This window comes from Phoenix dactylifera, unplaced genomic scaffold (genome assembly GCF_009389715.1).
Source record: "Phoenix dactylifera cultivar Barhee BC4 unplaced genomic scaffold, palm_55x_up_171113_PBpolish2nd_filt_p 000164F, whole genome shotgun sequence".
In the NCBI taxonomy this organism is placed as follows: domain Eukaryota; kingdom Viridiplantae; phylum Streptophyta; class Magnoliopsida; order Arecales; family Arecaceae; genus Phoenix; species Phoenix dactylifera.
In genome coordinates, this window is record NW_024067706.1 from 627917 (window position 1) to 641189 (window position 13273).

The 13273-nt window shown below is 34.6% G+C and overlaps 1 protein-coding gene across 7 annotated transcripts in view; it reads right to left on the reverse strand.

Annotated features, from left to right (window-relative positions):
• The window catches only part of LOC103723392 (protein CHROMATIN REMODELING 5), a 47663-nt gene that overhangs the window by 17933 nt on the left and 16457 nt on the right, over nucleotides 1-13273 (reverse strand). For all 7 annotated transcript variants that reach the window (XR_005507405.1, XR_005507402.1, XR_005507403.1 and 4 more), the window contains 8 exons: nucleotides 8962-9025; nucleotides 7237-7330; nucleotides 7037-7124; nucleotides 6813-6947; nucleotides 2330-2521; nucleotides 2139-2206; nucleotides 272-365; nucleotides 41-165 (listed from right to left, as the gene is read on the reverse strand). Coding sequence is in view for 2 of the 7 variants with exons in the window: in XM_039117039.1 (XP_038972967.1) it covers nucleotides 41-165; nucleotides 272-365; nucleotides 2139-2206; nucleotides 2330-2521; nucleotides 6813-6947; nucleotides 7037-7124; nucleotides 7237-7330; nucleotides 8962-9025 (860 nt within the window). In the remaining 5 variants the exon portion in view is untranslated. The remainder of the gene's footprint in view (nucleotides 1-40; nucleotides 166-271; nucleotides 366-2138; nucleotides 2207-2329; nucleotides 2522-6812; nucleotides 6948-7036; nucleotides 7125-7236; nucleotides 7331-8961; nucleotides 9026-13273) is intronic.

The following is a 13273-nucleotide window of genomic DNA, read 5'->3' on the forward strand; positions in this document are numbered from 1 at the left end:
TGAAATTTACAACTAATCATAATTTGATGAAAGGGCTTACTGTTTCTGAAGAGGAGACATTTCTACCCTAAGAATGCGCTCAATTTTGGGGGGCAAGGACTTCTCAACATCTTTTATGACTCTTCGGAGAATGTGTGGCCTCAATTCCATGTGAAGATTAGCAAGCTAAAAGCAACAAAAATGAGACTTCAGCATGTGAAGTCTTGTTCCATTCACATAAATATAAATCACAAGGAAATGAGAATGCAAGGTGACAAATCAAATGATGTACCTCAATTTCATTGAAAGAACTTAAGTTCTTGTATTTCTCAACAAAATCATCCTTATTATTAAACTTTACAGGATCAAGGAAATGTAGGAGGGCCCTGTCACCAATAAGAACAAAGAGAAACTCAATTAACAATTTTAAGATGCAAATGGGAAAATGAACGATAATGCTCCAAAAGATAAGATAGGACAAATAGCAAGCCAACAAAACGAGACATTATAAAGCACAAAAACAATAAACTAATATAATACGACTGTCAATTATGAGAAAATAATCAATCTACCAATCCTCTGACCATCTTAATATATACACAAAATAATCTCTACTTAGTGAAATCCATAAAGGTTTTCATATCATGTGAGTATCAAAGCATTTATAAATATTATTCGCGCAAACCTTAGCATACATACAATGGATCTATTTTTGGGAATACATGGCATGGATCTTTTTCCACAGTTATGCACAAAATGTCCTTATTTGGCTCTAGCGGTTCACACACTCAGTAAACAGTGTGATGGAACATCTTAGTCTTTCATCTCATTTACAAGATATTTCTTTTGCAACTACCAAGTTTAATTGTGGGTGCAAAGAGCTAAATGATCTGCTTCCAACCAAACTCAAAAATCTTCAAATTGCAGGCCATATCCAAGATTCAAGAACATTCTACAACATGCTCCTGACATAACAATAGCCCTCCATGAAGTCATGTCACTTGCCTAGTCTGGGCAACTGTTGAATAGATTAAAAAAAATGCCCAGGATCACTACAGGAAAATAAATTCATCTTAAGGTCAAATCATAAGACACCCAGAAGCCACAATCAAAGTAGCAAAAGCAGTTCATTTGAAAGCATTGCATGGTGTTGATAAGTCATCATACATGATGTCATTACAGATCATCCGAAGATCGCCAATGTTTTTAAAGGAAATAACTTGCACAACATAATCAAGATGTTGAATCTTCATATAAGTACAGCTGCCTAGTATAAATACAGTTCAAGGTATTTGAAATTATGGACAAGATATAGTTACATATATTATGGACAAGACCATCGAGTACCACAGGATGATGCAGAATATGTTAGGTGCTTTTTATCACTGTGGACATATATAGTGTAAATATGGCTACATATATTGGAACCTCAAGTGCACCTTGAATCTTCTGTCAACAGTTTGCAAGTAATAAAAGATGACTGCAATGAGAATTTTCAAGGAATTTTACCAAACTAGCTTTCTCAGGGATTCAAGTTCAACTTTTACTTTATGATCCTTTAACAATAGTTTGGGTCTAGATATCCATTCAGGGTCATTAGGTTGTTGAATGAAATCTATAAATATTTGGAGCAAGATGGACATTGAGCTCTTCAAGCCAAATCCCCAACATGTTATAACAGGAAATCAAAGAAATTGTATGAAAAAAGGCATATAATACAGAATTAACATGCAGCCTGAGTGGATCGACACTCAATGCAAAAAAGGAAAAAAGAAAGCAATAGGGCAATAAAGTGTATCTGGAAAACAACTATGAAAATATCAACATGGTGATATAAAAATAGGGGGTTAGCAGGACAACATATAACATGAAAGATAACTACATAATGACATCTCTATTTTCTACATCTACCATCAGTCCTTGCAAGTTATGTCAGGTCTAGTAAAGGTCTAGCAAAATCTATTTCCGTGCTTCTCTTCATCCAAACACAGACTTGAAGCCTAGAAGAAGGCCCGCATACAAAGTTCTAGAAAAGCACATAAAAAGTGGCTACCATGTTTTGTAAGCAAAACAAAAAAAAACACTTTGTGAAAAGCTTACATCTGCATTTGTAACTTAACTATATTATACATAAGAACTTCAAGAGAGAGAAAAATCACCATAGCTCCTCAACACTGTTCTGAAGTGGGGTACCAGTGATAAGAAGCTTGTTTTTGGTGCTGAATTCCTGTGCCCAAATAAAACTTCTTCAATTTATATAAAGTAACTCTGGACTAGATTTCTAACATTAATGTAGCATGTAAAGTGCAACCAAGGTAATTCATCAAGACATAAACGACTGGTGACGCACCGAAAGAGTTGTATACAATGATGCTTCACTATTCTTCAATCTATGAGCCTCATCAACCATCAGGTAGTTCCACTTAATCTTAGATAACACAGCTTTATCCTTTAATATCACTTCGTATGTGGTTAACAAAGTATTGAATTTTATATGTCTGCCACTCTTCTTGTTTGTAAAGAATTCAAATTGCTGACAGATCTGCTTTCAAAAAAGAAGATAAATCATACACAAGTCACAGGATTTAACAAATGTGACGCCACATTTATAAACATGAAGCTTTAAGATTGATAGGGAACATTGATGGTACAAACAACACATGCCGAAATGTTCTTACCAAACATAGGCTGCACTCTATGATTAATAACTTGACATATAAAGTACATAAGACCCCTTCTAACATGTATAAACCAGACGTATATCTTATATGTGACAGATGACAGAGCTACCGACATGCCGGTCCACCAAAATCACAGATGGGCTTCACTGCTTACTACAATCCCTTGGCCAATAGCCCACATGTCAGGGTTCAGTGAAATGCCAAGAAAGCCTAAAGTTAGCCATCTTACAAATAGCTTAGGCCAACATGGCATGAATAGGATAAAAATGAGTTTTGACTAACAAATGTCAGGGCCTTAGCTGACTTAGGTGGCACATTAGCCATTACCACTATTGAAAAAGAATGCAGAAACCCACTTATAGAAGATACTTACCCCTATCAAAATTCCATAGATATATCTTTCATCAAATATCTGCTGCACACAAGTGCAAACAGAGATGTGCAACAGACAAACATGCATTTGTCAGCCAACATGCACTTCTAGATGGTTCTCTTGTCTCTCATTAAAAATTCTATAGGTATATCTTTCATTGAATATCTGCAGCACACAAGTGCAAAAAGACACATGCATACTAATGCGCCTGTGCATGCGTGCCCACACACACACACACACACACACACACAGAGAGAGAGAGAGAGAAATGGAAAGTATCCAAAAAAAAGCCTGAGCATGGATTAAAGTATTGTTTCCTGTCAAAGAATTGCAACTCCCCTTTCTCTGGTGCAGCAGTCTAAGTATATGGTATCTTACAGTCAGAGGTACTTTAACCACAATAAAAGGTTTGAATGTTGAAACACAACAAATAGGCAAAAGACCATTTGTTGAGTTACAGTAGCCAAACACAAGTGGAAAACTACAGGTACACTTTGCAACTGGAGTTGTTGCAATAGATGCTTGTTGGTGTGCCAACTCCATGCAACTATATTTACTCAATACTTCAGTACAAGCAACCAAACAAGCCTTTTATAAGACTCCTCCGGTGCATGTCAACTACATTTACCTAAAATTTAGTTTGTAAAATCATCATCAAACTTAACATCCATTTGTGATCTAATTTAACCATATTATAAGCTACTTTTTTCATGTAAAAGCAATAGTTGGCCAAACAGGAGGAACTATTAGATTTGAGGTCTTTCTGGGCCTGCAGTTGAAGAACAAAAATCAAGGCAGATTGTACAAATATTAGGGTTATGGAGAAAAGAGAAGGTTAATTCTCCAAGGGTTTCCAGGTTTAGGATCCAATCTTAGGACCTTTTAACTGGCACTCACAGACAACAGAGATGGTTTTGAAAAGCTTTCTGGTGTTTTCATTATTATAAATGGAATCAAAGGTTTTAGGCCTTCCTGTCAACCTTTAGGGATTTACCAAAGAGAGGATATTGAGAGAGGGAGAGGGGAAAAAGAATTTTATGTTTTCCATGTATTATGAGAAAAAGGGGTCTCTAATAGATTTTATTTATTCTTTTGGGACGAATACATGTCATGCTTTAAATAAGAAATCTAATCAAACTTGTCAACAGCTGATTTGCAGAGAAACCATAGGCAAATGAAAATAGAAGAAAGAGGATCGAAGACTTAAAAAGGAAACAAAAGAAGACGACTGGTTAATATGCCTACCATCATATCCAAAACTTTAGACAAAGAAAAAAGAAAAGAAAGAATTTATGATATATAGGTGATTGTATCTATAAGATCCTACAACCTGTGACTCTCTTTAACCTTGAGACAGAACAACACACTATCATTAGCCTTTGGAAGAGTATATCGGCCCAATCTGAGTCTTTGAGATTCCTTTTATCATTTTCAGAAACATAAAACCATATTAGGTTTTCTTTTGTTTAAGTTTCCACCTTGAATAGGAAATAATACATATAATGAACATCACAGTTTCTGCGAACCACATCTGGAATTTATGGATCTGAGGTTGTATATCATACTATGCAGAACTTGCCATGTAAGGTGCATGATACATGGTTACGTACCAACTATTTTCGAGTACCATCCTGTGTCACCCCATGAAGGTCCATGTTGGTGGACGGAGGGATGAAAATGGGTCGAGCCAATCCATTGGTCCAGCCCCAAAAAAGGGCTAGGTCCAGACACACTTTCAGCATTGTTGGGGTTTCGGCTGATTCCGCATTTTAAGCGTGCACCAGTTTCAGGCCAGGTACGGATCAACATTGACCAGTCCTGACTTTTGCCCAGCCTGTGTATTTATGTATAGTACATATGAAACATATATAGTATACACATACATATAAAGTATGCATACTAACTACATAACTATTTGTTATATATAGTATTTGTTTGAATTTGAATTAGATCAAAAGTCAAATAATTCTTGTAAGAGACAGAATCATCTGCACTTAGCTAAACCAAATTGGCCAAGAAAGTAAAGATTTTTTGGTATAACAAGAAACGAAACCTTAATCTCATAGAGCCAGCTTGGGTCAGAACAGGCTGGGCTACAATGCAATTTAACCTTTCCTGACAAAACCGGGCTTGGAGCTGCATGTCTCTGGTTAAAATTGGATCAGGCAAAATTCAAGCCCAGTCTAGTTCATCAATAGGTCAGGTTGAGTTGACCTTGACCCAGCCCATTTGCATGCCTAGGTGGATAACATAAAAATACACATGCCAATACAGCCCAACATGGACCAATAAAGTAAGCATGGACCCATTTTGTTCGCCGTCTGCTCCGCAGCGTGGTTAACCAAGTGATCAGCACAACACAAAATTGTACATATTGTGCTAAGTGCTACCCAATGGGCATTACAGGCACAACAAGTGGTAGTGTGGCTCTTTAATCCTGGGCTAGAAAATAGAAATCCACCGAAGGCAAATGAGTAACCAACCATAAGTGAAAATCCTCATTCTATTGGATAGGCTTCAAACTATACAGACATTTGGGCCGAAAGGAGTAAATCCTTAGCTATTATTGGCTTTGTTTTGTCCTTCGCATACTCTTACCCAACTTTCCTTAGGCCTCACCTGACCCTTTGTAAACCTGCGCTGCCAAGTCATTACCAGCACAGGAGCTTGGGTGCAATATGACTTACATTTTGGCACATGGCATGATACGTCACATGCCTCACCAGCCGCTAACAAACAAGCCTGGTGCAAGAAGCACCTTAGTTCCTCAGTTCTTCATACCCTATAAGCATAATCATCAAGCTTTGGCACAACTATGTGGCGTCCAAGGACCCTCATCCTAGCTTTTTTCTATTAAGGTTATCCAAAATTTGCCATACCGAAACAAAGTGCCTAGTACTGGGCATATTGTACCATAGCAATACTGAAATAATACTAGGTATGGGGAGTATACCAAGTGTTGGTACGTGAACTGACACATACAAACACTATACCAACAAGGTACTGATACGAGTACCAAAACCAGCATTGCAAAGCTTTTGGCTACCTATAGGGTTATTGCAAGCTTTTCCAAGTCCTTTCTCATGGCTTCTACCTATGTTGTTTCAGGTATTTCCTCCTCCAAATTCCTTCAGCATAAAGCATCCTCAATTATGCATGCCAATGAATCCTGGAATAGCTATTCATGATACCTCATCTCCTGTTATATACCTTTTGCTATTAATCCACCTCAAATCATATACAAAATGACTCATGTTGCAATCTAACATTCCAAACCATAAAGTTACTTGCACCTAATAACCATACTATATCATTATCTTATCAAGTTGCATTAGGTAACAAGGCACCACATACATAAGCATAAATCACATTAATTATATTCTAAATTAACTCGATATCCTAGAGCTAGATCGTTCAAAATTTCTCCATGATTCAAATTAGAACTCACCCTTTTCTTGCCTTGCAAATTGTACACAAATAATAGATCAAGGACAACTATTAATTGAACCAATCACAATTAGGAACATAGTGGCCAATACACAATTGTCTCATGCGTTTGTCATCATTCCGTAGACGTTGATGGTTGACTTTCAAGGAAATATTAGGAATTAGTTCTCAAATATCATTGTTTGTCTACTCTCAAATATCATTGTTTTACTTGAATTTGTTACTATTTTAATAAAATTTAACTATTAACTACAAGATATCTACTCTTCCATGATTTTCCCTATCTACTGTACATAGACCTTAAAAAAATGCACTATGCAAACAGGACTTACCTCTCTGCTAGCACGATTTCCAACATATACCACTATATTCATTTCAGGAAGCCACTTTCTGAATTCTCTTGCCCAGTTTGACAACGTCGAGAGTGGTACAACAACAAGAAAAGGACCATGAATTTGTTGAGTATTCTGCAACAAGAACAGGCAGACTACATCAAAGAAAACAAAAAAATGGGATCACAGAAGACAACATATTTGTGGGATAACAAAGAACATACCTGAAGAAAGCCTAACATAGAAACCGACTGAACGGTTTTACCAAGACCCATTTCATCAGCTAAGATGACATTTGTATCATTTCTCCAGCTGTGCTACAATATGGCCATGTCTAAGCATTCTAGAAGGAGGCTAACTAGTAGAACATTGGAAGTGACTGGTCTGCAAGAGAACATTCTAACAAAAAGAAGTGATAATATACCTGTTAACAAGAAAATTCAAGCCCTCCAGTTGATAATCACGAAGTTTACCTCCTTTCAGCCATTCAGGTTGCTCATCAAGCTTTCGCAAACTAGCTGAAAACAACAAAACAAATCAAAAATACATCTTTGTACATTTATTTATAAAATGAGGTAGAAGTTGAGAAATTGCAAAAAATGCTTGCCAGAAGAAGCTACAGGAAACCCATGAAAGTACCTCAAATAACTTCATTATGGCAAAGGAAAAAGAGGACAGAGGGGAAGAATAATTACAATAAAGTTTAAATGATTTCATAAGGACTTTTCTAAACAGGAATTTAATGCAATGCAGATTCATGACTGAAGGACAATGCATTGAGCCTTCTTTTTTGCTCGACAAGATACTTGTAATGACAAGGAAAACCTGAAATGAATTCTACCGATACAAGAAAACAGTTGTATAGAATACCAAAAGTTTATTTAGTGTGTAATGACAATTTGATGCATTACTGGCATTAGAAACACAAATTTCAGAATAGAAGCACACGAAATACTAAAAGTGAGGCTCACAATTTTCTATTGGCAATTAGTCAACAGAGAGAATCATATCTAAACCTATCATTGTCATAAATTCATTTACTAACAACAAGCACGAACATATTCCTTAAATGATGCTGTCTATAAATGCAATAATGTCAGTTTGAGACAAAAGAAAGACCGAAAAGGACTTCAGTAAAGAAAGCACAGAATTGTGGAAAAGTAAACTCCTCAAACAAATAATTCTACAAAAAAAATGGAAGCAACAAAAACATCTCAAGTATGATCGAGCAACAAGAGAAAAATTATGTGGAAATATCCTCTTAGCAAGATATGCAAAACATATCTTAATAAGAAAGCACATATGTTGTGGGAACCAGAATATTTGAACAGTGAAGAATTTACAAAACACGCTACAAGCTTTGCCAATAAAGTATAGCACCAGATTGTAAAGGGATTTAAAAGTGCAAATTTTAGAATTTGTCAACGGACAATGACAAACCTACAAAACAGAATCAAGATCTTAAATACTGATACCAAATCCTGTACCATTTCCTATCAGAACCAGTATGGATGGTACAATATCATTGCTATGCACGGTATAGAATGGTATGGCCGGTACATACCAGTACCACTCTTTCGTCATCATGGCACCTGTACCAATGCCAATTTCATGCCAAAATGGAACAATGCCAGTCGTACCTTCCCATTTCAGCAGTTTTTCAAGCCATGAGTAGAACAAATAATATGCACAGCGTGTTTGTTGGAAGAAAATATGAGAAGGCGCAAAGAGATACAAAAGAAGATAATCCTGTCGATAAAATAACTAAGGATCCTCTTTTATAAAGTTCCAAGACATCTACTGGATTCTAGCACAAAAGCCATTTTGAAGACAATAGGCCTTCTCAACAAATGAAAGCCCATTCTGATGATGATCATGATTCATGACCCATTATTTTCTAATTTATATAAACAGGGTGATATAAATGATAACTACTAAGGAAAGATGCAAAATTTCATAATTGTTAAACAAAAAAGATTAAAAATTATACATGAATGAGCAAACATACATTATTAAGTTCCACTTTTAAGATCTTGACAGTGGTTTCAGTAGAAATGTAATCAAAGAAAAAACACAAACAGTTATATTCCAAGTTCAGCTTATAGTGTAGGACTAAGAACAAAACATAATGAATATAAGAACACGAGACCTTTGCTTTTCTTCCGCTGGAAGTCAACCATCTTTCCTTGCACAGTCATGGCAGCCTCACGAGCCTGTTAAATATATTAGAGTCACATAAGCACAACAATTACAGTCCATAATGCACCAAGACTGAATGCTAAAGTGGCATTCTCTATCATAAAACTTTTAATCATCATGCTGACATGTTAGATCAGAAGAAGAAATCATATTGTCTAACTATAAGACCGCAAACCTGGGCCAAGCAGCCTTCAGGACTGGCTTCAGGCCAAATTTTTGTAGATTCAGGTCAGGTCGGAGCCTAAAACACAAGGTCTGGATGGATTTTCAGCTAGTTTTCAGCAACCTCTAGCCCAGCCCAAGTCTGGCTAGAAGCCCCAAATAATAAGAATATTTTTATTCCCATATATTGAAAAAATATTAGACATCATAGATATACAGGTTTATTTATTAATCTTGCAATCCACTAAATGGATGGCTAGGATTCAACCTTAACCAATTCTTCTCTCCCTAAGCCATTCCCACCACCTTTGATCTCTATTCTTCTCCCCCTGCCACTACCTCCTATGCCTGGCCTCCAGCACCATAATCCTTCCATGCTTGCTACCTTCCCTTCCATGCCCTAGACAACCCTAATGATTGTTCTATCCTACCTACCATCTTCAGTAGTGATCTGGGCAGCTATATTGTGTCCATGGTTGTGGAATAGTGTAGAAGTAGAGGCAATGCCTATCCTGAGTGGTAGTTATGCAAGGCTACCACTCCACAAGAATGAGGCAGCATGTCAACGGCCCAACTATGCCTTTATCATCCATATCCTACCATCTTCACTAATACCTCCATGGCTCCAACACTTCATCTCCTATATTCCCAAGGCCATATTTGGTTGCCAAGAATAGAAAAATCAGGAATTGCTTCTCATCCATTCTTGGGAATCATTAGGGAATGACTAACTTTGATTCATGTGTTATACTAAGTCTAGGTAATCTTGAGAGAATGATGTAGACCTTATAGCACATAATATAATATATTTTCATATATTAATATTAAGATTATATTAATATTGTACTAATATGTTAATATTACATTACTAAAGTTATGGTTTTATGATATACATATTACTAATATTAGTAATACTACAATTAACTTACATGATTATATAAAATAATAATAATGATTATGATAATTGTATAAGGTCCGCCAAATCGATACCGAGACCAATATCAGTTGGCTACCGGTTCGGTATGGGGTGAACCATACATTCATCCCGATTCAATAAACCATGATTCAATTCTTTTAAAAAGGTAGGAAGGCTTGAATTGGTTCAAACTGGTGCAAACCGCGCGGTTCACACTAGTTCCACTACAAATCGCCCGATTCGGAGCAGTTCGAAGCAGTTTAGGGTAATTCGAGGAGGATTTCAAAATTTATGGCTAAACCAACCCGGTTCTCCACCGATTCGGTTCGGTATGAGGAGAATCGGACGATTCGGCCTGGTCTGGCATAGCTTGTTGTATCCTATATAAATATATAATGTAGCACGTGATATTATTATAGAAATTATAATACTACAAAATTATAATATTATAAACTATTAATTTCTATTATAATATTATATAAGTTAATATTATTAATATAAATACTAGTATTAATAATACCATAATGCTCATAAAAACAATGCAAATATACCATAAACCATAACCATCCAGCCTTTTCCCAATTGTTTGGGGTCCGAACAAATATGACACGACTATAAATAATGTAATATAATTTATAACAATAAATTCATAACATTACACTAATTATGATCATTTACTATAAAAATAACAAAGCATTATTATAAGAAAAAATCTAATATAAAATATAACATATTATAAAATGATCAACATTACAAATAACGTATTATCAAACAATAATATATTATTAATGTGATATATATTAAAAATATTAATATTAGTAATATCATAAGAAATGCCCTAAAAATACTGTAATATTAGTATATGATGTAAACATTATTTAACGCATAAAATCAATAATAATATCATATAAAAATATAAGTATAATATTATCAACAAGAATAGAATGAAAATATTATCATAATCAAAACATAAATTATAATAGTTTAATAAGTATAATATAATTATTATAATTATTATAATAAATAATAAAAATATAGCATACAACATAATATATTATGACATGATAATATCATTAATAATATATTATCAAATATTATATTTTATTAACGTAATGTAATAAAATATTTTAATATTAATAATACTTTAATAATATATTAATACAATACATACTTACATAGCAAAGAATAGAATATATATCACCTAATTAATACATTAATACATTTTAAATATTTTAATACAAGTCGACAATAAATATGATATGTAAGAAAATCTTTTTAATATTAAATATGATATGGCTTCTCCCTTATTACATGAATTCAATTCCCAAGGAAGTCAGCATTCCTATGTCCAAAGTCCATACAAGTTACCAAACATGGGAATGGGCTGGATGAGAAAAAGAAAACGATTCCCAGCTCCCAATTCATGTGAAGCAAATGTGCCTCCAAGAAATTTTGAGCTTGAAAGGTCAGGGTAACATTGATCAAAAGAAAAGGCCACAACAATGGTTAAAGCTAGGATTTAAGAGGATAAAGGGGTGACGAAGGAAGAGAAGTGATGGTAATCTTGGGGCTTGAACTTGGGCTTAAGCTAAGCTCAGGCTTGACCTTCTGAAAAATGGTCAGGCTTACGTCTGGTTGAGGGCCCAAATAAATTACGTCTGGACTATTTCCTGCCCAATCCATATATGGCTCCATAACAGAAATGGTCACCATGCAACTTTACTTGAGTTGATAGAATAAGCTGATAGCTGACAATTACATTCAATTCCATGCTATGTCTCCACAAATTGTCTGGACAGAGACAATTACAATAAGCAGGTACATAATAGAAAAAGAAAGTGTACAAACCCTCTAAGGATATCATTAACCTTATGGTCCATGTAAGTACTTTTAACCATTCATAACCAAAGCATCACTTCATTTTCATATGCAAATTATTTTTCAGACATTCATGTTCCATCAGGAACTGATCAAGCAACTGTCTAATATAAAAAAACAATCCGCTTATCCTTCAAGAATTTCAATTTCGTTTATCTAATCTTAACCAACTATTTAACCCCAAAAAAAATGAAATAAAAGTCTACTGCATAAACAACATTCCCTAACACATAAATATCCTCATGAACTTTAGGAACATAGAGACAGCTAGGTAAAGCACAATAGCATGGATGGGCAATAAAATACCTAAAGTTAATATAGAATATATAGAAATTAAGAACTTCCAATAGTTTTAACCAAGTTCAAATAACATTCAGGAAGCATTAGGAAAAAAAAAATGGCCTACAAAGGGATTGTTGCATATACACACATGCAATTCAAAATGTCCATCCCCATCTTATCCTTTAAGTAGTTAATGAGAAAATGATTCCCATGATTGACAAGTTAGAATGAACTGCAAGAAGAGGTTCCACTAAAGGCATATCAAAATTAATTGTTTATCAAGAAATTCTATATATACAAAGTATATAAAATGATGACTTCTCCAAATTTGATCCTTGAATTAAACAGAAAAGATCAAACCTCAAAATGATTTATGCAAGAAAATAGCAGGGCATCATTACATAAGAAAAATTTTAAAGTATATAACTTGGAAAGACTAAAAAAAATATCAAGAAATAAAAACATAAGAAAAATTCCATGCACAAATCTAAATTAAATTTATAACGTAGCTTGGAAAAGTCCTGCAAGCATTCAAGATTATAATCATCCTCTAAATACCAACAATATGAACTCTGAAAATTTGAAAACTCAAACATACGATACAGAAGAAGAGCAAAAGGAAATTTTATGGAATCTCAATTGTTAGATTGAGAACATGGCCGAGAAAGGATTGGATTCTATAAACATAAATAAGAAGTAAACATAAAATAGGTAAGGAAATGACTTTTACAGCCATCAAGATCGTACTTCTTAAAAAATGTGACAAAAAGTTGTTTTTAAACACAAACTCTGAGAAAAGGCACCTTAGCTACCATTATAAGGTATGTAGCTTAAGTGTCATAACTTGTAATGAATAGACAGCCAGAAAATATATCCATGCCCCGCATATACATAAAATATCCATGCAATGGCTTGGAAGCATGTCTAGACCTCCTAAAATATCTAAAAGAAACCATACAATAGACACAAACATTTTTAAGGAACAAATTCTAGTTCTACAATGTCCCCTTTAAGTTCAATATGT